The sequence below is a fragment of the Sminthopsis crassicaudata genome, chromosome 1 (assembly GCF_048593235.1).
Source record: "Sminthopsis crassicaudata isolate SCR6 chromosome 1, ASM4859323v1, whole genome shotgun sequence".
In the NCBI taxonomy this organism is placed as follows: Eukaryota; Metazoa; Chordata; class Mammalia; order Dasyuromorphia; family Dasyuridae; genus Sminthopsis; species Sminthopsis crassicaudata.
The window spans coordinates 147066948-147093470 of record NC_133617.1 but is presented as its reverse complement, the minus strand read 5'-3'; the positions used below and the strand labels follow the sequence as shown (position 1 = coordinate 147093470).

The following is a 26523-nucleotide window of genomic DNA, read 5'->3' as shown; positions in this document are numbered from 1 at the left end:
CCTTGCTATTATTTAACCTCCTGCCACTCAAGGCTTTCTCCTTTGTCTTCTTCTCTTACTCTTTGCTTCCCTCTCTGCCCATCCTTCCCCCTTATTTCTTTATAAATTTTGGAGGGTGCTATACCCTTCATGGTATATATATATAGTATTGCCTATTGAACTCATTCCCTATGTGAGTAGGTTTTCAGAACTATGAGCCCTCTTCTCTCCTGTAATACCTTTCAGTCTGTTCCTCTGCACCTCATTTGTATAATATAATTACTATTTTCACCTTAATTCTGTCCCAATCTTTCTTTTGAGCTGCCCTATTATTGATGTCAATCTTAAACATATGGTATACATTTCCCATGTAGGAAAAAACATATATAATTTGTTCATATTGAGTTCCTTGAAATTGATCTTTGATATTGGCTTTTATATGTTAAATTTTCTATTACGTTTGGGGCTGGTTGATAAAAAGTCCTGAAAATCTGCAACTTCATTGAATTCTATTTTTTCTTTTTTCAACATTATGACTTTGATGGATATGATATTTTTAGCTGCAAGCCTAGTTCTTTTGATTGTTAGTAGACATGATTCCTGGACCTGTGGTCTTCCATCTTGGCTGCTGATAAGATCTATACATTGTCATTTACTTTTGATATTGAAAGGAACATTATTTTCATGTGTTTCTTTCTGAGAAACAACTTCCCTCCACATTTTCCATCTTTAGAAATTAGGGACAGAACAATTGACTGTTTTGTTAATAAAAGCAAACATAATGTACATAAAATGAAAGGTTACTTTATTTGCCACAGTACCCCATCTGATAGCATGAGCAACATTTTGCACCCATAGTTTCCTACTTTTATAAGGAAAAGATAGCAATGCATCTTCTTGTCTCTTCTCCCAGGTTAATTGATTGTTATAATTAGACAGCATACTACTTTATGGGAGTGTTCTTTTTGCAATTGCATTGTTGTAATTGTTGTGTATGTTATTTTTTTGGATCAGTCCATTTCATTCTGTATCAGTTCATGAGTCTTCACATATGTTTCTGAATTCTTCATATTTCTTATTTATTATAGCACAATAATATTCCACTGGATTCCTGTACCACAGTTGTTAGGCACTTACTTTGTTTCCACTCTTTTTCTGCTACAAAATCCTGCCCCAGGCACTTGGACAATTTTCAGTGACTTCCTTTCTTGTTCACCCGGTCACATTAACTGACTTGTCAGCTCCCTAGAAATTGGAGTCTCTCCAAACTTCATTTCTTCCTTCTTGCAGATGCTAAGAAAGAAGCTACAGTCATGAAAAGCACCTTCACAGCAGACTGAGTATGTTATTACAGTTGGAAGGGCTATAGGCTGCTTTGTTATCTTCTGAGACAAGATAAAAACCATGTTCTATATTTATCCTTTAAGGCTCCCTTAGTGTTGACCTAGAGAGACCCACTTGTGGCTTATACCTTAATCTTTTTTTGTAAGCTGCTTTTCACCATGGAGTTTAAAGATGAACCAGTGTTCACCAGAGTCACCTATGGTCCTCCAAAATGAAACCTGTGTATATGGGACAGGCTCTCCCTATTTCTCAGCTCATTTATTAATCACTGTCCCATTATGTCTCCCAACAATGGTAGTGCTGTCAAATATCATACTTTATTTAAGAATATTTAGTGATGCCTTTTGGTCTTCTTTTTCTTTTCTTTTTTTTTTCAACTGATTCAACTTTTTATTGAAATAAGCTTCTATAATTGTTCACTTTACATAAGAGTTTTTGGACATCCAAATAGAGCAACTTTCATATTATACACAGGAGGAGGTAATACACACACACACACACACACACACACACACACACACACACATCTGCATGATACAGTTCTGTACAAAATGGGATTTTTCAGAAATAACTGAAAATTATACTCTCAATAAACCTGCACCATCATGGAAATCACCATGTTATCAAAGGCCCTAGAATGAATATGGTCTCCAGGGTTATAGAAGGAGTTGCACATGACATATGTGTAGGAATTATGTAGCTTTCGAAACATACTGTGGATCTTGTCTCGAAGTGCTGTGTTGGAAGAATCCACCACCATAACAAATTTTACCTTGGAATTCGTCACATAACCATATACTTTGTAATCTTCTGTGGGGTACAGGAGTCCCAGGTAGAGCTCCCTCTGATCCACGAGGGCCTTCCCCATTGCAGAGACCTTCTCATCTACCACATTGAGAGACATGTGCACTGTGTAATCGGCAGGGATGCTTTGGATGTAGAGTGGGTAATTCTCTTTAGGGATCACTGTGCAATTCACACTGCCATCTTGGTAGGGGGAGGGAGGTGTTCTTATCTTTCTTAATTTCCAAATATACATCTTTCCCTCCTTTAGGGAAGGAAAAGGGAACAAACATTTATTCCATAATTGCTATGTAGCAGGCACTGTGTTAAGTGCTTTACAAATATCTCATTTGATCCTCGAAATAACCCTGGGAAATAGTCACTATTATTATTCCCATTTTATGGTGGAGTAAACTGAGGCAGACAGCAATAAGGTTATTTGTCTAAGTAAGATCACAGCTATTAAGAGTCTGATATTGGATTTGAATTCATAATTCCCTGCCACTACAAAATAAGGAAGAAGATGCATTTTCTTCTCTCTTCCTAGTGCCAAGTTTGATCATTCTAATTGTGCTGTTCAGGATTTGTATATGTGTATTATGTTTGGGTGTGTGTTTGATATTCTTATATATAACTATTACAGTCATTGGCTTTTTCTCCCCTTAATTCCACTTCATTTTGTATGAATTCAATTTTTCTGATGGCACAACATTATTCCTTTACATTCTTTTTTTCTTTTTTCTTTAGGCAATTGGGGTTAAGTGACTTGCCCAGGGTCACACAGCCAGGAAGTGTTAAGTGTCTGAGACCAGATTTGAACTCCGGTCCTCCTGACTTCAGGGCTGGTGCTCTCTCCACTGCGCCACCTAGCTGCACCATTCCCTTACATTCTTAAACTATCTTAGCCTTAGCCTAACATAGTTTAGCCTTCTCCCATTAGAAGGGCAATGACTTTGTTTTTAGTTGTATAGAGGGACCTTGTTTTTTTCTCCCCTATTTTTTAATTTCCTTAAGATGTATAACTAACACAGAGATCTCTGATCACATTGTCTGACCAAGGCCAGAGGTGTTAAGCATAGGCAGCATTCAACATTCCTGAGTGCCTTTGAAAGAGATTAAAATATGATTAGGGAATAGTTACCAAAATAACAACAACAACAAAAAAAGTCAATAGAACACAGATAATGTTAACATGTGGTTTTCTAAGACAGTATTCGGCCAGCAGGGATCCTTTTCTTTTTTAGTGTCTCCCTTTTCTGAGTATGATACTATTATTTTCAGCAACACTTTTAAGATAATTACTTTCAGAGAAGGTGCAGACCTGTATTGGTAGAGTGAGTTTCCATACCTAGGAGTTCTTGTGTCAGTAAAATCACAATTCCAAGCCTGCCTTCTTACACTTTCTTAGCCTAATTCCAAATTATTTTCCAGAAAAGTGAGACTAATTTATATCTCTACCAATAATGTACTAGTACAAAAGTATCCCATTTTAAAAGAAATTCTCTTCTATTTTCTGGCTGAGTACTATTCATTAATTTCCCTTCATTATTTTGTCCCCTTTTCTCAATTCTTTGGGCTTTTTTTTTTTTTTTTAAATGATAGCTTCATGCCATTTATAGATAAATAAGCATAATATATCCCCTCTCCACCAAAGTCCAGATAAAGAGCATCTATAGAAACAGTACTTATCTGTAATTCCCCCCCCCCCCCCCCAGGCTGGGGTTAAGTGACTTGCCCAGGGTCACACAGCTAGGAAGTGTTAAGTGTCTGAGATCAAATTGAACTCAGGTCCTCCTGAATTCAGGGCTGGTGCTCTATCCACTGCGCCACCTAGCTGCCCCTACTTATCTATCATTAATATAAAATGTAAGACAAATGTAAGGCAACTGTTTCATACAAAGCATATAAAGTTATCCCTTCCACATGGCGGAGGGGCGGAGATAGGAAGGGCATGGCTGTAACACGCCCTCCTTACAGTTACAATTACTAGTCTGTCCTAGGCCCAACAGAGTACCTTTGACCACTGAACTTTGCAGTGTCAACTCTACCCGGCTCGCCTCCTCTGAGGCCTTCAAAGGTCTCTGGCCACGATCTCTTGAATCTATAGTTTAATAACCGGTAGCGCACTCAAGAACAGCCACGTGTAATCTTAAAAACCTTTATTATACCTACTCACATAATGCCCTGACTTGTCAGCTCCCTAGTGAACACCTGGTCTGAAGACCCATGTGTTCTCTACCAAACTCCTTACCTCTCAGCTATCCATCCTCTTGGCTCAGCTACCCCAGGTTAGGGAGCCAGGTTAGAGAGAGCGACTGCTGTCTGCAGTGGGCTTATAAAGGACCTGTGAGGTCACACACACAGCCAACCAGCGAGAGAGCCGTCACCCATTACGAAGCTATCTCAATATGGCCAAGATCCCACCCACAGGGCAGTCCTATATCCACAGAGATTACTTCTGGGCCACTCAAATCTCCTGTTGCACTGTGCCCACCCATTTAAAGAGTCCTCACATATGGTACCCTTACGAAATCTATATAAATTTTTTTGGTCCTTCTTTGGACTAGAGGAAAAGTCTGAATTATTATGGTATTAAAAGATAACTTTTAATAATAATATGCACATATTTTTCATGCATTTTTGAGTTTCTAAACTTTTGAGTGTCTAAACTGTTATCTCCTAAACTTTATGTGTCATTTGCATTTTCTGCCAAACTCCCCAAAAAATTCTCACTTAATTTCTTATGCTAATGCTTAAATTACAATGTGGGGGCTATAACAGTATTATACCCACAAGCATTAATATTGTTTGGTGCGTGAGTAACTGCCTTTCCAATTTCTCTTGCAAATTTATTAAGTGTTTAGTACAGTTCCTAGCACATAATCGGTGCTTAATAAATGTTTTGTTGATTGATGGTTCTAGCCAATTTTATATCCTCTGATCTTTCTGTCTTTCTGTACCTTTACCTAAAGTTGTTGATATTCTAGAATAACTGTCACCATCTTCAGACCTAATGTCCTCTACACCTTAGGCTTGAGCTAGTATAGCCCAGAATTGCTACCAGGTATTTTAGACACTATGGGATAGACTCTAGGGGTGGAGAGAGCGAAGAGTTGAGGAGGGGGAAGGAGAAATGCTTCCATGTTCAAGCATCAGACAGGAAAGAGACCATCTCTGTCTAATCTTCTCCCATTTATTATGTGTCAGGGATAAACTGAATGAAGACTCTCTCATAAGGTTGTGGCTTCAACCTATACCCTAATTATGACTTACACTTTGCAATAGCAAGTTAAACTATAGCTAAAAAGCTGCAGGTGTTGGATTGTCTTGAATGAACATTCCTCTCCCTTTTTCCTAACATTTCTTAATTAGCATTTAAGTACTTCTTTTAAAGGCAATTTATTCTTTTGTTTCTGGGATAGATTTCCCTGTTTAGAATATAAGCCTAAAATCCCCCAGACAATGGAAGAAAAGGTCAAGGTGGGAGGGACTTTTGGTCTATTTAATCTGTGTTTTGGGGTTTGTGCTTTGCACTCCTTTAACTGACACCTTGTGGGTTAGGAGTTGCCCTTTCTCACAAGATCATAATGAATCCCTTTTTGTTTTTTCTTTAATTTGGGTTCACTGTCCCACATGCTGAAGAAATCTCCCATTGCCCTTGGCTGAAATAAGAGAATAGGATGTTCATGTCCTTTAGAATCAGGTACTGCAGCCTAAGTTGGACTATGTTCTTTCAAACAACTGCTCTCCCTATGTCTCCTTTATGACAGGAAAAAGAAAAAACAAACAAAACAAAATGAAAAACAGCTTCAAGCCTCAAATCCAGGTTGGAGACTTTTCTGTGTGCTTAAAATAGATTCAAATTCAGAAATGTTATCATTTTCTGTCACAATGGCTCTAGGAGAAGGAAAAAATCCCAACTTCTCAGCTTGGGATGCTGTGAATGCTACTTCCTTCATGGGAACTGGAAGTGTGGGTGAAGAGGGAGGCTCAGGGAGAAGTGTCACCTCTCCCCACTAACCTGAAGAGCAGTAGGAGCTAAGAACCTGGGCTGCTGGACAAATAGCTGTTAGGAGTAGGACCTTTTATCATATGCACTTGAGGACATTTCTTTCTCTTTCTGGGGTAGGGTTCCAGGGGGCCAGGGATTAAACAGACCTATTTTTTCTTCCCTGAAAAGGTTGAGTCTGGTTATGTCCTGTCCTACTCTCACTCCTATTTAGATAGATCCTGTAACCCAGAAACATGTGGGTGTTAGTGGGTTTAAAATTAAAGTTTTAAAATAAGATACATAAGATCACAGATTTGGAAGAGACTTCAGGGACCATATTATCCGACCTCCTCCTTCCCCCATTTTACAGACAGGGAAACTAAGGCCTAAGGAGATTAAATGATTTGCCTATGATCCCATGAGCAGTAAGCAATTGAATCAGAATTTAGATCTAGGTTCTTTAACTTGAAATTCATATGAAAATATAATATCTAAGGAAGAAGAGAAGATTTATATTATCCCTGGCATTGTTTTATTTCAAGAGCAGACCAAAGGATGCATCTTCAGAAGGGTTTGGTAGGGTGAACACTATGTAATCTCTTTCTTTCTCTCTCTCTCTCATCGATCTTATATCTAAGATCTTACATATCTTATACAAATACATACAGGCAGGAAATATATTTTTATTTGTATATCCTTGTTTATATTCCATATATCCCATTAGACTATAATCTCCTTGAAAGCACAGCCTGTGTTTTGACCTATCTTTGTTTTATTTTTTAAATAATAGCTTTTTATTTTCAAAGTATATGCAAAGATAATTTTCACCATTGATCCTTGCAAAACCTTGCATTCCAAATTTTTCTCCTTTTGCCTCCCCTAGATAGCAAGTAATCCAATATGTTAAACATATGTAATTCTTCTATACATATTTCCACATTTATCATGCTGCACAAGAAAAATCAGATGAAAAAGAAAAAAAATGAGAAAGAAAACAAAAGGCAAGCAAACAACAACAAAGTGAAAATACTATGTTATTATCCACACTCAGTTCCCACAGGCCTCTCTCTGGATGCAGATGGCTCTCTTCATCACAAGTCTATTGGAATTGGCCTGAATCATCTTATTGTTGAAAAAAGGCATTTGGCCTGTCTTTGTATCCACAGCATTTAAGATGACTTTTAATTAACGCTTATTATTGGTGATAACGATGATGGTGATTGATGACAAAGTTAAATTCATAGACACAGCATCATCTAGAGTTTAGCTTGGTCTAAATCCTTTAAATATTCCTTTCTTTCTCCTTCCCTTCTCTTCCTTCTTAAATCCAAATGAGAAGGATATTGAATCTAGAAGGTAAACTATACCTCCTTTTATATTTCATTGCTTAGGTAGCAAGAGTTGGGCAATGCAGTGTACAGGGTATTGGATTTAGAATCAGAAAGATCTTAATTCAGAGCTTGCTTTTCCTATATGTTTGATCCTGGGCAAATCACTTACCTAATTTTGGCCTCAGTTTCTTTATCTATAATATAGGGATTACAACAGTCCCTTCCTTCTGGGGTTGTTGTGAAAATCAAACAAAAAATCTACTCAGTTTTTTGTAAATGTTAAATCACTATATAAGTGCTAGCTGCTATTATTATTATTAATAATTCAATAGACCCATAATCTCAGATCTACAATCTTAAATCCATAAGATGTGTTCCTCCCTAATAGGGGATATTACAGTCAGGCCACTGTCTTATCCTTCAGGGAGAGTGTCACTGTGCTCAGTTCTGGGAAAGGCATTTTAGGATGAACATTACTAAGCTGGCAGCTTCCAGGGGATGGCAATCAGCCTGCTGAATGGTTTCGAAATTACACCAAAGAAACTGGAGATATTTAAACCCAGAAAAGAGGAGCCTAAACTCAGGGTTTTGTTTGTTTGGCTTAGTGTATCAAAAGCATTTGTTACGAGATTACGGAATCAAATCATTGAATTATGGAATGAATGGATTATTGAATAAATCTTGCCTTGTCAAAATTTTCTGGGAAACATTTGAATAATTTTCTATTCCCTAAGAGAGTTGATTTAGCACCTAATAGTTTTCAAAGTATTTTCTTATTCTATCTTCACATTGGCCCTGTGAGATAGGGATTAGCTCTCTGTTTTGCAGTGAGGAAACAGGGAAAGGAGAGGTGAAGTGCCTGTGGTTGCTCAGCTACTGAAATGGTCCAAATATTTGAAGTGCTATTGCCTGGAAAAGGCATTATTAGACTTTTTCTATGTGACTCCAGAAAGCAGCACCTGGAACAATAGGTGGAAGTTACAAAGGAGTAAATGTAGGCTTGATTGCAAGGCAAACTTCTAAATACGTGGAAGCTAGCCAAATGTAGAATGGACTGGTTTAGGAAGCAGGGAATTTCCCTGGTTTAATAAACAAAGGCAAGATTGGTATTTGAGGAAATTTGGTGATTTAGTGGATAAAGTATTAGGTTTGGCATCAAGAAGACCTGAATTCAAATCCCACCTTGGATAGCAGTGGTATATCTCTGAGTCTCTGTCAGTTGGGCTCAATGGCCCCTAAATTGCTTTCAACTCTAAATCTATAATCCTTTCTTCCCCAGAAGATATAGTAGATAGAGGAAAGGGGGAAGAGGCATTAATGATCAAGTTTGAGTTGGACTAAATGGTTTCTGAGATCCTGTGCCATCCTATAAATCCTTTCAAAGAAAATCTACCCAGAATGCTGAAAGCCTTCGTTGGGGTCTTTTACTATTTCTTGGCCACTGGTGCAGTTATCCTCCTTATTTGTTTATATGTTTATTTATGCCACTTCTTTTGCACAGATCATATTGATAATATACTGTGACTTATTTACTTTCACCAAGAGTCTCTTCATTTGCTCTTTGGTTCACCAGCAGTTTTTTATCCTGGCATTCCAGGATTCACAACCATAAATCACCACCAAAAGACTTGTTGGTGAAAACAAGGTAAGTTCCTTACAGAAATATATCAGCACAAAATTCCTTAATAGCTGCAACTGATAGCAGAAATCACTTTGTTCAATGATTTTGATTCTCAGCAATGAATGGAGCATTAGAAAAGCCTCATCAAAGATCATAAGGTCAATTATTTAGAACTGTAAGGAACCTTAGAGAACATAGAATTCAATCTCCTTTATTTTACAGATGAGGAACCTGAGACTCAGATTAAGTGAAATGCATCTCAAATCAAATTTGAATTTAGGTCTTCTGATTCTACAAATAGAACTCTTATTCATTGCACTATCTGACTACCTCTAATGGGCTTAGGTATACAAAAATATTTTTCTAGATGCAGATGGCATTTTCTGTCCAAAGTCTATTGGGATTGCTTTGGATCACTGAACTACTGAAAAGAACCAAGCCTTTCATAGTTAATCATCACATATCTTGCTGTTATTGCTTCCTTTGTTGAGTTCAGCATCAGTTCATGGAAATCTTTCCAGGTCTTTCTAAAATCAGCTGGTTCATCATTTTTTATAGAACAATACTATTCCATGATCTTCATATATCACAACTTGCTCATCCATTCCCCATTTGATGAGCATTCATTCTAAATAAGCAGTTAAAAAAAAAGTGATAGGGGCACAATGCCAAAATAATTTAGAGAACATTGGCCTAGGGGCATCAAGAGTATAAGCTCCATAGCTAGTCTGTGTCAGGGCCATTTTATTCTAAGCCAAGCCACCCTTCACCAGTTGGTTTCATATTGAACTGAAATCTGCCTAACCTTACAGATTATAGTCACTGCTTATAGTTATTCCTTTCTTCTCTCCTTCACTCTCTCCTCCCCCAATGAAGTAACAGAGAGTGAAAAAGATGTTTCCAAATCCAAATTAATTATTTCTGAGGTTTCAAACAGTGATTGACATGTTTAATTTAAGTGATGCAGTGGAGAGATTACTAGATCTGAGTTTAAATCTTGCCTCTGACACTCAGTGGCCATGTGATCTTGGTGAAGTCATTTAACTTTTATCCTCAATTTCCTTCTCTGTGAAATGGGGATAATAATAATAATACCCACCTACAGGGTTGTAAGGATTTAATGAAATAACATTTGTAATATGCATTGCAAATCTTAAAGTACTATGTAAATGCTAATAAATGCTAGGAAATACTGTTCATGTTATTATTATGTCTTCACTGTTCCACTGTATATGTTGTCCCATCTCATAGAGTTTGGGGGTGAGAGAGAAAGAGGCACCTGGAGCATGAGCTTGACATTGATGGGACACTCCTACACTTTCCCATTTTATTTTGCTTCTGATGAGAAGACTCTTTATGCCTTTCACTGAGTGTTATTTTTTGTGCCAAATAGAGGACTTTGCAAACCCTGGGGAAGGCATCCCGGTACAGGAGATGAATATAATGGCCAGTCTCAGAGTCTCCAGAAGTATCATAGGGCTCCTGAAAAGGCTTCAGCACATTGTCTGGTCCAGACATGGTTACTGTGGACCCCTGTGTACTCCCCCTGATGGGGGAGTGGGATGGAGCAAATACTCAGCAATTGGCCTAAGGCCTGCCCAGCTTATAACTCTAGAACTGAATTTCTTCTCCATTCCATTTTTTAGCTCTTCAACCCAGATTCTGTTGGTGATGATTTGTGATGGGAAGTTGTGAATGAAACTCCCATGGACAAGCTTCAATGGCTTATCTGATAGAGCTGAAAATGGAGATCTGTTCCTGTTGAGTTGGACTTGTTGAATTCCTGCCATTTCATTACTCCACTGAATCCAGGACTGGCTTAATTTAGCTATTTTCAGAATTTCTACATTCTGTACATTGCATTTTATACAAATCAGGTAGCATTTTCTTGGTTGTGCTGATCATTCAAGATCATTTTGTTTTCTCCTGCATATATATATTTTTTTAATCTTAATTTTTTTCTTGAACTGGAAACTGAGTGGATGCCCATCAGCTGGAGAATGGCTGAATAAGTTATGGTATATGAATGTTATAGAATATTATTTTTCTATAAGAAAAACAAGCAGGATGATTTCAGAAAGGCCTGAGGAAACTTACATGAACTGATGCTGAGTGAAATGAGCATTATACATGGCAACAAGAAGATTATATGATGATCAATTCTGATGGACATGACTCTCTCCAACAATGAGATGATTCAGACCAGTTCCAATCTTGTTTCAAAAGAGCCATCTATACCCAGAGAGAGGACTGTGGGAACTGAGTGTGGATCACATCATAGCATTTTCACTCTTTTTGTTGTTGTTCACTTGCATTTTATTTTCTTGCTCATTTTTTTTCCTTTTTGATCTGATTTTTCTTGTGCTATAAGATAATTGAATAAATATGTATGCATATGTTGGATTTGACATATATTTTTACCATGTTGAACACATATTGGATTACTTGCCATCTAGAGTAAGGGATAGGGGGGAAAATTGGAACACAAGGTTTTGCAGGGGTCAATTTTTTTTTTTTTTTTAGGAAAGAATTAAAAATTTTTATTTTATTTTAATTTTTTATTTTTTTCCCGAGGCTGGGGTTAATTGACTTGCCCAGGGTCACGCAGCTAGGAAGTGTTAAGTGTCTGAGACCAGATTTGAACTTGGGTCCTCCTGAATTCAGGGCTGGTGCTCTATCCACTGCACCACCTAGCTGCCCCCTAATTTTTATTTTTAAAAAAATAATTATAACTTTTTACTGATAGTACATATGCATGGATAATTTTTTTACAACATTATCCCTTGCACTCTCTTCTGTTCTGATTTTTCCCTTCCCTCCCTCCACTAGATGGCAAGCAGTCTTATATATGTTAAATATGTTATAATATATCCTAGATACAATATATGTGTGCAGAACCGAACAGTTCTCTTGTTGCAAAGGAAGAATTGGATTCAGAAGGTAAAAATAACCTGGGAAGAAAAATAAAAATGCAAACAGTTTACACTCATTTCCCAGTGTTCCTTCTCTTGGTGTAGCTGATTCTGTCCATCATTGATCAATTGAAACTGAATTAAATCTTCTCTTTGTTGAAGATAGACACTTCCATCAGAATACATCCTCATATAGTATTGTTGTTGAAGTGTATAGTGATCTCCTGGTTCTGCTAATTTCACTCAGCATCAATTCATGTAAGTCTCTCCAAACCTCTCTGTATTCATCCTGTTGGTCATTTCTTATAGAACAATAATATTCCATAAAGTTTATATACCATAATTTACCCAACCATTCTCCAATTGATGCATTTTCCAGTTTCTATCCACAACAAAAAGGGCTGCCACCAACATTTTGGCACATACAGATCCCTTTCCCTTCTTTAATATTTCTTTGGGATATAAGCCCAGTAGTAGCACTGTTGGATCAAAACATATGCACAATTTGATAACTTTTGGGACATAATTCTAGATTGCTTTCCAGAATGGGTTGGATTCGTTCACAGTACCACCAACAATGCATCAATGTCCCAGTTTTCCTGCATCCCCTCCAACATGCATCATTATTTTTTCTTGTCATCTTAGCCAATCTGACAGGTGTGTAGTGGTGTCTCAGAGTTGTCTTATTTTACATTTCTCTGATGAATAGTGATTTGGAACACACTTTCATATGAGTAGAAATAGTTTCAATTTCATCATCTGAAAATTGTCTGTTCATATCCTTTGACCATTTATCAACTGGAGAATGGCTTGATTTCTTATAGACTAGAGTCAATTCTCTGTATATTTTGGAAATGAGGCCTTTATCAGAACCTTTAACTGTAAAAATGTTTTCCCAGTTTGTTGTTTCCCTTCTAATTTTGTTTGCATTAGTTTTGTTTGTACAAAGGCTTTTTAATTTGATGTAATCAAAATTTTCTATTTTGTGATCAATAATGATCTCTAGTTCTTCTTTGGTCACAAATTCCTTCCTCCTCCACAAGTCTGAGAGGTAAACTATTCTGTACCCCTCTAATTTGTTTATGATCTTGTTCTTTATGCCTAAATCACGGACCCATTTTGATCTCATCTTGGTATATGGTATTAAATGTGTGTTCATGCTTAATTTCTGCCATACTAATTTCCAGTTTTCCCAGCAGTTTTTGTCGAATAATGAATTCTTATCCCCAAAGTTGGGATCTTTGGGTTTGTCAAACACTAGATTGCTATAGTTATTAACTATTTTGTCTTGTGAACCTAACCTATTCCATTGATCAACTAATCTATTTCTTAGCCAATACCAAATAGTTTTGGTGACTGCTGCTTTATAATATAGTTTTAGATCAGGTACAGCTAGGCCACCTTCATTTGATTTTGTTTTTTTTTTTTTTTTTTCATTAATTTCCTTGAAATTCTTGACCTTTTGTTCTTCCATATGAATTTTGTTATTTTTTCTAGGTCATTAAAATAGTTTCTTGGGAGTCTGATTGGTATAGCACTAAATAAATAATTAGTTTAGGAAATATTGCCATCTTTATTATATTCACTCGGCCTATCCAAGAGCACTTAATATTTTTCCAATTATTTAAATCTGACTTTGTGTGCAAAGTGTTTTGTAATTTTGCTCATATAGTTCCTGAGCTTTCATTAGCAGATAGATTCCCAAATATTTTATCCTAGCAACAGTTATTTTAAATGGAATTTCTCTTTGTATCTCTTGCTGTTTGATTTTGTTAGTCCTGTATAAAAATGGTGAGGATTTATGTGGATTTATTTTGTATCCTGCAACTTTGCTAAAGTTGTGAATTATTTCTAGTAGCTTTTTAGTAGAATCTCTGGGGTTCTCTAAGTATACCATCATATCATCTGCAAAGAGTGATAATTTGGTTTCTTCATTACCTACTCTAATTCTTTTAATCTCTTTCTCAGCTCTTATTGTTAAGACTAAGGTTTTTAATACAATACTGAATAATAATGGTGATAGTGGGCAACCTTGTTTCACTCCTGATCTTACTGGGAAAGGTTCCAGTTTTTCCCCATAACATATGATGCTTATTGATGGTTTTAAATATATGCTTCTGACTATTTTAAGGAAAAGTCCATTTATTTCTATCCTTTCAAGTGTTTTTATTAGGAATGGATGTTGGATTTTATCAAATGCTTTTTCTGCATCTATTGAGATGATCATATGGTTTTTGTTAATTTGGTTATTGATATAGTCAATTATGCTAATAGTTTTCCTAATATTGAACCAGTCCTTGCAGGGGTCAATGTTGAAAAATTATCCATGCATATTTTTTAAAATTAATTTTATAATTAAACATTTTTGACAGTACATATGCATGGGTAAATTTTTTACAGCATTATCCCTTGTACTCACTTCTTTTCTGAATTTTCTCCTTCCTCCTCCTACCCCCTCTCCCCCTGCCCTAGGTGACAAACAATCCCATACATGTTAAATGTATTACAGTATATGTTACAGTATATCCTAGATACAATATATGTGTGTAAAACCGAATTTCTTGTTGTACGGGAAGAATTGGATTCAGAAGGTAAAAGTAACCTAGGTAGAAAGACAATAGTCATGCATATGTTTTTAAAATAAAAAGCTTTAATAAAAAAAGGAAGATGGAAACATTTTTAAAAATCAATTTTTTTTCTTGCCTTTGATGATCAGAATCCTCCAAAGCTCAGCCCCTTCAAGCAATGTTTGGGTCTCAGGGGTGGTCCTGTGGTCTGCTGAGGGATTTGTAGAATTATGAGTACAGATAGTTTGAAGAATCATCCATTTGTATGCTTAAATTTCTGAGAATGATGGCTGAGTAAAGAGGTGATGATAAAGATTTTAGGCCATTCAGTGTCTTGGAATTGCTTAGTATTCCCTGGAAATTAGCAGATTACCAGAGCCCAAGGCTAGGGAAAGAATGGCAGAATCCAATGACATGAACTTCAAAGGTCAGTTTGGTTTTATCTTGCTCAAGAATTCTGGGATTTTAAGAATACTCTTTGTGTTTCCCTCTGGTTCAATACCAGGCTCAGAAAGAATTGCGGTTAGTCACTCACACAAACAAAAATCTCTCATGCCAGAACAAACCCTGTGCACACAGAATGTGTTTAAGAATTGGTGTTTTCCCTTTTCTAATCTATTGAGCATATTCACAGTTCCTTCCTGTGTTGAACCAAGCTTATCAAGGTTAAGTATAAGATCAGGATATAAATGACCTGTATCCTTCTGACGTCTATCCTGTTCTGTTTTAATCCCTTCCATCCCCCTTCTCTCCAACTCCTTAGTCTCTTGCTATTTGTGCTAACTTGCTGGCCCAGCTATTTCATCTATAGATTAACTAGTTTTAGGATCTCTCCCCTTCCCTAGAGTATTTCTGTTCAGTATTATTTCTTTACTGATACAGCTGGACCTGTTTGTTTTGCATTTGTGAAAAATCTTAGAGAATAACCCTAGAGGAGGGGACACTTAGAAGTGCCCCAGTGGAAAATCTGACTTTTAGTTGGCTTCAGAGATAGTGGAGATCTGCCCTAACCACCACAAAGATTAATGGGAGTCAAAGCATATACTCTTTGGTTAAGAACAACATTCTGTGTTTTAGTAATATCAACCATTAGGAACATCTCAAGAGTGAGATATACTGGAAAAAATATTACAGCACTGTTTAGTCCTGGGGGTGGGAATGGGGCAGGAGTACACCCAAGGTGTACGTCAATTCATATAGCATTTGCAATAGAGAGAGAAGGGACTGATCCTGAGACCTCTTGCCCAGCAGTAGGTAATCAGAGCTTTTGGAGCAGTTAGGTACCAATGCCTGATATTTCATAATTTCCCTACTCTTTCCTGCCAGCTGCTGCCCCTGGCAATAGCCTCTCCCACCACCTGTGACTGGCCACTGGCCAGGTGCCATTGGCTTGTTGGACAAATGTATTTGAAGGGTGGGGGGGAGCAGGGCAAGGAATGGGGATAGGTTGTACATTCAATGACCAATCCCAAAGCTCTTCCTGTGTAAAATCCAGAGGCCCTTATGTGCACAGAGAGGCTCCACTTTCCAGGTAAAATGTTCAAATCTTGTGTATGTATTCTTGTTTGGAAAAGCATGCAGAATATATTGTCTAGCAGGTAATAGCATTTCCCACACATTTCTCTTTCCTAATGACCAAATGCATTCAATATTTCAGTTTTGACATTTAATCCATCACAATAGCTGAGGCCTGTATTAGCAACATAGACAACAAAACAGAAATAACAGATTGGAAGGACAAACATTTATTAAGTGCCTACTATGCACCAAGCACTGAGTTAAATGCTTTACAGATACTATTCTCATTTGATTCTGGAAGGAGGTGCTATTGTTATCCCCATTTTACCTTGGGAAAACTAAGGAAACGAAAGTTAAGTGATTTGCCCAGTGTCTGAGGCTGGATTTGAAGTCAAGTCTTCCTGATCTCAGACCTGTAATTCTGTTTGCTTCTCCCCATACCTACCAATGTATCTATCCCCTTATCTCCTGTTTAGGTAAAGGAGAGAGTGAAGGGATACAGAAAATTAAAATGAGAGGAAGCAAGAGATCATGGACAGCTTGATTGCTAAAGAGTGGGCTGATTTAATCCATACCTGTTAATTGTTTTATTGTCTATGCTGCTAATACAGCTATTTCGACAGATAAAATATATCGAAACTGAAATGTTAAAGGCACTTGGTTCTTAGTACTAGCCTTTTCCCAACCCCCACAGTCCTTTGTATTTACTTTGCATATATTTTGTATCTTTTAATATGTATACCAGTATAGAATGTAATCATCTTGAATGCAGGGATGCTTCTTTTTTATCTTTGTATTTCTTTCATTTAGTATGTTATCTGGCATGAAATAGGTGCTTAATAAATGTTAAAATCATTGAATAAATCCAGTTCTATTTTTTTCTACTTCAGAGGTTCTGTAATTGCTGGGTTTATAACATGAATCAGTGTCCAGAGATATATACCTGAAAGCATATATTTTCTTTCTTTTTTTAAATAGATATACTTTCAAAGTGTTTTTAATCTTATTCCATAATGGGAGAAAAAAATACAACAAAATTCAAGTAGTTTTTAAAAAGTAGATTTCTCTCTTTTTTTCTTAAATACTTTGGAAACTCTGGACATCTTTCTGCAATAACCCATTCAAACATGGGAGATTTTGGTTTATTGACCTCATAAATGTTGTCAACAGAAAATCATTATCCCTTGAAATTTATTAGCTATGCTAAAGATTTACATTGCTCCATATGAGGAAGTGAAAATTCTTCACGTACTATCTATGTTTATGTCTTCATACCAGAGCAATAACTAGCAATTCTGGCACCTAGGGCAACCAAAGTGGAAGGAATATGGGAAAGAAGGAAGCATGATTTTGGACACTGAAAGGTTTCTAAATTGCTAAAAGGGGAAGGAGTACCTCAAGGATGGAGCCCTTAGAGCAGGGTGGAACAGATTCAGATGTTTGATATGGGATGATACTGCCTCATGTTCTAAATCTGCCACCTTAGGGCAAAGCTGCAGATACCTGACCCCTATTTGTAGTAGGGAGAGGGAATATACTTTATGACAGAATCAGGAATTCAAAATGATCTTGATAGACTAGAATGTTGGGTTGGATAAAAATAAGATAAATTTTTAATTGAGATAAATATAAAGTTTTACATATTTTTCTTTCAAAAATTAATTTCACAAGTATAAGTTGGGGAGAGATGATTAGAAAGTAGTTTGGATGAAAATGATCTGGGGACTTTAATGTATTAGAAGCTGAACATGAGCTAATTGTATAATATAGTGGTCAAAAAAATCCTAAAATGATATTAGATTGAATTTAGGGTTAATTTTGATGTTTACTAAGTAATAGGCCCACCTCATTCTTCCCTAGTCAGTCCACACTTGTGTTCCATTCTGGGTACCAAATTTTAGGATGGAGCTAGAGAGCATCTAATTAAGACAACAGCCTCAAGAACTGACTTAATGAAGCAAGGATGTTAAGCAAGGAGAAGATATGATGCTGCTGGAGGTGGGGGAAGGGGAAAGTTTATTACTTTCTCTGGTACAAGGATTAGATTCATTCTGTTTGGTCAAACAAGGCAAAACTATGTAGAAAAGGCAAATTTCATCTTGAAATAAGGAAATACTCCCTGAAAACTTAGATGTATTCAAGCTAGAATGGGCTGTCATGGGGAGTAAAATGGTTGCCAAAATGGCACTTATCTCCCTCTTTTGTTGTGATGAACCAAGCATTTAGCACAGTACTTGGCACATAGTAGGTTCTATATAAAGGCTAGCTATTCTTATTTAGTAGTTGGTTTTTAATGTTACTGGAGGTCTTTAAACAAAGACTGGATAGTCACTTTGGTGTATTGTATTGGAGATTCTTACTCATGAGTTGGATAAAGCTATCTGAGGAAGTCAGAGGTACAAAGGTACCTTTGAAATTCAGTGATTCTATTTTATGCCTCTTTTTCTTTCCTTATTTTCCCATATAAGGATTCTTGTTTCCATGAATTTGTATGTGATAGTGAGCTCTAAGGAATGGATTTGATCAAAGTTTCAGTGAAGCATACTTATTTGCTTCCAAGGGAAATCAAAACCCAAACACAAGAGTTTCTGAATAAAAGACAAGGCAGAGATTTCTATTAGTCCACAAAGGGATGAATTTGTTGGTTATCTAATATTTATCTCTTTGTGTGAGTATATATGTAATACATATATATACACACATCTATACATATACAGAGGAAGAGAGAAAAAGAAAAAGAACATATAAATGCTATGTATATAGCCCTAGAGATACAAATGTAATAAGCAAAAACCAAGACAGTCCTTGCCCTCAAGGAGTTTATATTCTCATAAGTGAAGACCACATAGAAAAGGGAACTCAAGGGAAATAAGGTGAGACTCCACTATGGGAAATAAAGTCCAGAAATCCTTGAGTCATGGCCCCAGAGAGATTTGAAATAAGCATGGCACTTATCAACTGGAGATTTGGGCAGAAACTCACCATTGTAAGCGGAGACTATACCTAGAAGCATTGCCAATTAAAGTTGGCTATTGGAACACAGGTCCAGATGAAATCTCCAGATTTGTGGGCCAATCCAAATTTAGGCTAAGAGTCCATAATAATTTCTTACATTCTTTTAATACTTTCCCTCCTTTCTCATCCTATAATTTGAGCTACTTTAAGCCATTTCTAAACTAGGCCACCTGTATACTAGCCACCTTCATACTCAGCAATAGGTAAATGTTTAGCAACTAGCTCTATGAAAAAAAAAATGTACTCTGGGTATACTGTTAAGTACAATTTGCATTATGAATATTTTCTCCAACACTTTAAGTCTGGAAATCAATAAAACATTTTCAAGTCCTGATTTTTGGCATTTGCTGATTTCTCAGGTGTAAATGTTCCCACTGAAAATTGAAGAGAGTCTGGTAAGAGCTGGTTCCAGCATATCCCTGCAGTCTCAGGATCCAGATATTGAACCTATATCCTATCCTTATAGCTTTATAAAGGTGAGCCATTTCTATATCTTCCCCACTAACCACTCTTTTAACTCCCATGGTAGATTTTCTTCCTCTGTTGGAATGTGGGACTTTCATGTTTGCTTCTATTTGTCTCTCCACTCCTTAGCATATTGCCTGGGACTTTATGAATACTTCACCAATGCCTTCTCATTTATGTATTCAGCATCCAAGAAGTCAAATGGCTGTTCCTTCTCATTTCATGTAAAATCATTCTATAATACTTATATTTATTAGTTCTTTCTCTGGATGCAGATAACTTCTTCCTCTATTGTCCTCTGTAGTTAATTTGGGTATTTATAAGTCAAAATGACTTAGCTGTTCAAAGTTGCTTTAAAATAATATTGCTGTTACTGTAGCCAATATTCTCTTGGTTCTGCTCATTGCACTCTATTATTTTATGCAAGTTCAACCATGCCTTTCTAAAATCATCAAGCTCATCATTTCTTATAGCAGCAATACTACCAATAATTCTATTTCTAAATATGATTAGGGAAAAAATAGAAAAAACCCTACGTGTTCTAAATATTTGTAGCAGTTCTCTTTGTGAGGGCAAAGAACTGGAAGGTGCAGGGATGTATATTGAAATTAAAATAAAAATCTGGAAAAGAATTCAGAGAAGACCAAAAACCTAAAATGAAGAAGGGTGTCTTTTATTCAATGTAGGTCTGCCCCTTATAGCTAAGATAATGAAATCAGCATTTTTCTCTCCAAGAGAGTGCTAGGCTTGATCAACTAAAATCCTGGGTTCCCAAATTCTATTCTGTAAAGTTATTTTCTTTCTCTTCTTTTGACTAGGTGACTCTAAGAAGCTTTTCCCTGGTAGGTGCCCTAGTTTTTGGTCCCTTGTGGGATCTCCTCAAGCAGGCACCTGAGCTCAGAGTGTCATCTTTTGGCAGGGCACACTAGCTAGGGTGAACACTGGATCCCGAGTCAGCAGACCTGGATTCAAATTCTGACAATGCCATTTCCATCCTGTTTGAGAATCATTGACACATGGGGAGCTCATTAGCTAGGTGACTCCTGGCAAGCAGAGGAACTTCTTAGGGCTTTTGAGTCCTTATCTGTGAAAAGAGAAGGCTGGTCTAAATGGTTTCTAAGGCCCCTCCCAGCTCTAATCTGTGATCAGATGCTAAGTGCCCCTTTAAAACTAGGACAGTCTAGGTCATTCTGATAAGGAGTAGCCCAAGAAGAAAATTTTCAAAGCTAATTACTGATATATTGTCCATAATTCAATGAATTTCTTTCCCTGACAATAGTTTGTCAATGTATAAGGCAACACAGTGGGGGGACAGCTAGATGGTAGGGCACTGGGGTGGGAATCATTTTCCTGAGTTCAAATTAGTTAGCCACTTCCTAGCTGTGTGACTCTGGGCAAGTCACTTCACCCTGTTTGCTTCGGTTTCCTTATCTGTAAAATGACCTGGAAAAGGAAATGGAAGTATCTTTATAAATTCTTTGTCAAGAAAACTCCAAATGGTATCATGGAGAGTTGGTCATGACTGAAAAATGATTCAATACTGTGAAATGAGTAACTCTAGTAACTGGTAATGCAAATCTGTGATCATGATTTTGTGAATAATCTGCTGATTTGAAATTAGAAACAGAGTATGCAAAATGGAGCAGCTTAGGTCAGAAGCTTTCCATTGGGTTTCGTATTGTTGCATTTCTATTTGGGGAGCAGTGCTTACTTGTAGTACGGTTATTGATAAATAACTGAGTAATTTAATTTTGGCCACATTGCCATCACCAATGACAGACAACAAGATCAGAATGAATAAATATCTGGGCTAAGGTCTTGCTTAGGACATTTATTAGCTGTAAAATCTTGGATAAGTCACTTATAATAATTTTATAAGGTGCTTTAAGGTTTACAAAGTGCTTTAAATATTCCATTTTATCCTCACAACCCTGAGAGATAGGTAATATTCTGTTATCTGCATTTTATATGTGAGGCAAACCGAGATTAGGTGATTTTCCCAGGATCTAATACTAGATTTGAATTCAGATTTTTCTGATGAGACCTGCTGCTCTATCCACTATACCACCTAGTTATGTCTAAATAGCCACTTAACCTCTTCTGAGACCCATTTGCTGGGAGAAATAATGGTACTCCCTTGGGTTTATTGTGAGGATCAAATGAGATATCAATCTAACTCAGAGACATTGTAGATTCAATTCTATACCGTCAAAATAAAGTAAGTAGTGAAGTCATATTAATTTTTTCCCAGTAAATATAAAAGTTCTGTTTACATGGTACTGTAATATTTTAAGCATGCAATAGTATTAGATCTTTAAAAATCCCTCAGCATATATAACAATCAAAAAACACTTTATTGCTAAAACATGCCAACCCATCATTTAACCTTCAGCAAATCATAATCTTTATTTACTGGTGAAGTATCTTGCCTTGATATTGATGGCTACTAATTGCTCAGAATGGTAGAGCAGGATGATTTCAGAGAGGCCTAGAGAGATTTACATGAAATGATGCTAAGTGAAGTGAAAAAAAACCAGGAGAATATTGTACACAACAACAAGAAGATTATGTGATGATCAATTCTGATGGACGTGGCTCTTCAACAGTGAAATTAATTCTGGCCAGTTCCAATGGTCTTGTGAGGGAGAGAGCCATCTGCACTCAGAGAAAGGACTGTGGGAATAGAGTGTGGATCACAACATAGCATTTTCACTCTTTCTGTTAGCTTGCATTTTATTTTCTTAATTTTTTCCCTTTTTGATTTGATTTGTCTTGTGCAGCAAGGTAACTATAAATATGTATGCATATATTGAATTTAACATATGCATTTTACCATGTTTAACATATTCTGGATTATTTGCCATGGGGAAGGCGGGGAGGATCGGAACACAAGGTTTTGCACAAGGATTAATGTGGACAAATTATCCATGCATTTGTTTTTTAAACAAAAAGCTTTAATAACAACAACAACAATAATAATAAAGATGGGTCCTTATTTCCATGAGAAGCTTGGAATAAATAAAAGAGCTTTGCAATTTCCCGGAAGTCTTTAGTTCTAATTCAGATTATTATTAGGCCATGCTGTCTATACAAAAAATACATGATACTGAACATGTTCTTTTGGATGTTGCAGTAGGAGCAATATCTCCTAGAACTCTGCCCTGGCAGTTTTGCCTATGGCCCTAACCCCCATGACAAGCAGGACTATTTTTCCTTAGAACACAGTATTCCTTCAGGTTTTAGGAGGAGCTGACTAGCAAAACCCATCACAGAGGCAGGGGAACAATATACACATGAATCAATTTTGCATCCTCATGAATATCTTTTTCTTGTGACAGCTAAGTAAACTTTCTTTTATTAACTGTTAAGTGACAACAACATTGAATTAAAGCTAACTACTTTGAAGGATTTGGTATTTCTGGCCATTCACAATTCCAGACAACTAGAATGAGACATGGTACCTATCTCTTGATAAATGAGGGGCTGAGAGTGAAAAATCTCTCACACACATTTATTTTTGCTTGTTAACTGTACATATTTGTAAAAGAAGTTTCTTTTTGGTTTCTGTTTTTTACTCTTTCTTAATGAAAGACAAGAATATAGTTTTTGGTGATTTAAAAACAATTATGGTTAAAGGTTTTTTCTTTTCCCCAGTATTTAATTTTTTAAAAAATTCATCATAGTTTTTATTTTTAAAGGCTTTTTTTATTTTCAAAACATATGCAGTTCACAATAGCATATTGTGATTGGAACTGGCCTCAATCATCTCATTGTTGGAAAGAGTCATGCCTATCAGAATTGATTGTTTCTGTTCACTTCACTATGTATCAGTTCATATAAGTCTCTCCAGGCCTTTCTGAAATCTTCCTGCTGGTCGTTTCTTATAGAATAATAATATTCCATATAATTCATATACCATAATTTATTCATCCATTCTCTAATTGATGGGCATCCATCAAACTGAGTGTTTCTAGTTTCTTGCCACACAAAAATGGCTGCCACAAACATTTTTACACATGTGAGAAGGGCCCATATTTTTAAAGCTAATATTTTGTCTTTCTTTTCTTTTTGTTTTTGAAGGCAGTTGAAGTTAATTGACTTGCTCAAGATCACATAGCTAGTAATTGAGCTGAATTTGAACTCAGGTCCTAACTCCAGGGCCAGCATTTAGTTATGGCACTCAGACATGGAATGTCAGTTACTGAAGAATGAAAGATGAGTTGTCATTCAAAAAACAATGGGGATGTATATTGTGGGTAAAAGTCAGTAAGGAGCTATGAAGAGCATGTGTGAAGGACAACATGGAGTGGAGATTTGATAACTGGAAGAGAAGGGAGTCCTCACATGAGGGAGGACATGGACAGATATTTGATGAATGGGCAAGACATGAATGCAGATTCCACTATTAGAAGGAAATCCTGATCAATGAAGTCACAGATCATTTGATATTAAGAGTAGGGCATGAAGAGGGTTGATTGTCAGAAGAAATTCAGGATTGGGTCTGGGAAAATGGCAGTGGGAAAGTGGGCCAAGCCTTGAATTTTGTTCTCCCTTCTTACTTCCTTGTCACTTCCTCTCAGGCCCCACACCTCAGATTGCTCTGGGGGCAATGGAAAGAGCACCGACTCTTGACTTAGAGGACCTGGATTCAAATCTTGAGTCTGGGGTCAGCTAGGTGGCACAATGGATAGAGTACCAGTCCGGAAGTCAGGAGGACCAGAGTTCAAATATGACTTCAGACACAACACTTCCTAGCTGTGTGACCCTGAGCAAATCACAACTCCAGTTGCCTCAGCAAAAAAAAAGATACTAGCAAATCTTGAGTCTGTTACATTGTGGGGGCTGGAGTAGGTGAGATACTGGCCACATTTGTGATCCTGTGCTTCCTGTCCTGCCCTCAATTAGCCCTGAATCAGGGTGAGATGGGGAGACTTTTTTAGGGACCTGAAAGTTGAGGAGAAAGACAAGTTAGTAATTTTTAGTAAGAAAAGGAAACTTCTCTTTCATTTGTCCCTTTGTGTCTTCTTTCCCTTTCTCTCTCTCTTTATTCCCTGTTTGTCTCTCTCTCCCTCCCTCTCTATCTCTTCCTTTCTCTCTTTTCTCCCTCCCTCTCCACCTTCTCTTTCTTCCCTTCCTCTCCCCCCCTCCTTTTCTCTCTCTCTCCCTGTCTTTTTCTTTCTGTCTTCCTCTCCTCTTTTTTTCTCTGTCTCTGTCTCTATTTTCCTCTCCCTCTCCACCTTCTTTCTTTTCCTCCCTTCTTCTCTCCCTCCCTCCTTTCTCTTTCTCTCCCTCTCTCTTCCCTCTCTCTCTTCCTCTTTCTCTTCCTTTTTCCTTCCCTCTCCACCTTCTTTCTTTCCTCCCTTCCTCTGTCCCTCTCCCTCTCTCCCCCTTCTTTTTTTTCTCTCCCTCCCCATCTCTTTCTGTCTTCCTCTCTCCCTGTTTCTCTCTTCCCCCTCTGTGTCTTCCTGTTTCCTCTCCCTCTCCACCTTCTTTCTTTCCTTCCTCCCTCTCTTCCCCTCCTTTTCTTACTCTCCCCCTCCCTGTCTTCTTTTCTTCTCTCCTCTCCTCTATTTGTCTTCCTCTTTCTCTTCTCTGCTCTGTCTCTATTTTCTCCTCCTTCTCCACCTTTTATTCCTCCCTCTCCCCCCCTCCTTTTCTCTCTCTCTCCCTTTTTCTCTCTTCTCTTTCTCCTTCCCTAATTCTGAACCCATTATGAAATATGAATTTGAGAACAGCATAATCTCCATAGCCATCAAATCAAAGAATCTGACAGAACTTTAAGGTAGAAATGTCATCAAAGCCAATTCTTGGTTTATGATGGATAAACTAAGGACCAGAGAGCTTGGACTAGTGCTGCCCCCAGGTGGCCACCGGAGATATCTGTCTGTTTCCTTTTTACTAGGATTATACACATAAACTGTATTTTCATTATTTAATAGTGGTTATAATTTCACACCTTTGAAGTCTCCATTTCCTTTCAGCTTTTCCCTCTTGCTTACAACTTTTAGTTATTTTAGGAAAATCTCAATCCATCTCCTTCTATTCCCACTTTTCTATTTATGAGATTTAAAAAAATGATCTTAATCATGGATGATAGGTGATAGATTTGTAGCATGGAAAGGAAAGTTTTTTTTAACTTTGTATGAAATTAGACCTGCTATAGAATCAGGACCACAAAACCTCCTTTGAAAGATCCTTGAAATCCTTTCAGAGCTAGTTCTCACCAATACTTCCATTCCTTCAAAATCTGCACAAAAGGTTTTCTGCTGTTTTTTCCTCTTCCTTTAATTAAATCTGCTTTTCCTTGAACACCAGCATTTAAATTCTAAAAATCATTAAAAAATTTCATTTTCTAATTGTAACAGCATTTTTCTATTACTTTTCATGGCAAATTTACAGTATTCCAATTACACTGATTAAATTTGCAGAATTTCAGTTCACTAGGTTCTGTGCACTAAGGAATTTAACCGACTCTTACAACTTAGTTTCTGTAGAAAAATGTATTTTAGACATTGAAAGGAGACTTCCCTGAGGTTACAGAAATAATCAGAATTGGTACTACAAACCAGATGTCCTGAATCCAGTATCAATCCTGCCAATTGAATGATTAATCTTCTTATGTTTAGTGTCTTAGAAATATTAGTGTAAAGGAAGCATTCTTCTAAAATGTCTTGATTTCCTTGATGCTTTAACTTTCATGGTTGGCCTTGGACAAAACTAGGGCTAGCTCTCCCAATGACCACAACTGTCTGGGCTCTCATGCTTTTTTGATCTTCTCTCCTGCTGTTCCACCATCATAGGAAAAGAAACAAAACAAAACATGTCATTCCATTGTTGCCAATCTTCCCCCCTTGAAGGTCTCCCTTCAAGTTTTGTTTACCCAAGTGACAGCTAAATTAATAAACAAATCCATGTTCATATGGGTTTATCATTGCCCACATGGGGTATGAGAAGGGCGCTAAATTCAAGTTTGCCATTGTCTTCCCCCTTTTATACT

General features: G+C 37.0%; 1 protein-coding gene and 1 long non-coding RNA gene across 3 annotated transcripts in view; one reads left to right on the top strand and one right to left on the bottom strand.

The window, feature by feature from the left end:
- The window catches only part of LOC141543594 (uncharacterized), a 78684-nt gene that overhangs the window by 13818 nt on the left and 38343 nt on the right, over positions 1-26523 (top strand). For both annotated transcript variants that reach the window (XR_012482478.1, XR_012482477.1), the window contains exon 2: positions 19421-19537. This is a non-coding gene — a long non-coding RNA (uncharacterized LOC141543594). The remainder of the gene's footprint in view (positions 1-19420; positions 19538-26523) is intronic.
- Positions 1910-10567, bottom strand: LOC141552193 (trafficking protein particle complex subunit 2-like protein). The gene is made up of 2 exons (XM_074284645.1): positions 10457-10567; positions 1910-2371 (listed from the first exon to the last, which is right to left on the bottom strand). Exons 1-2 carry the CDS (start codon positions 10565-10567, stop codon positions 1910-1912), a joined length of 573 nt encoding a protein of 190 aa, XP_074140746.1.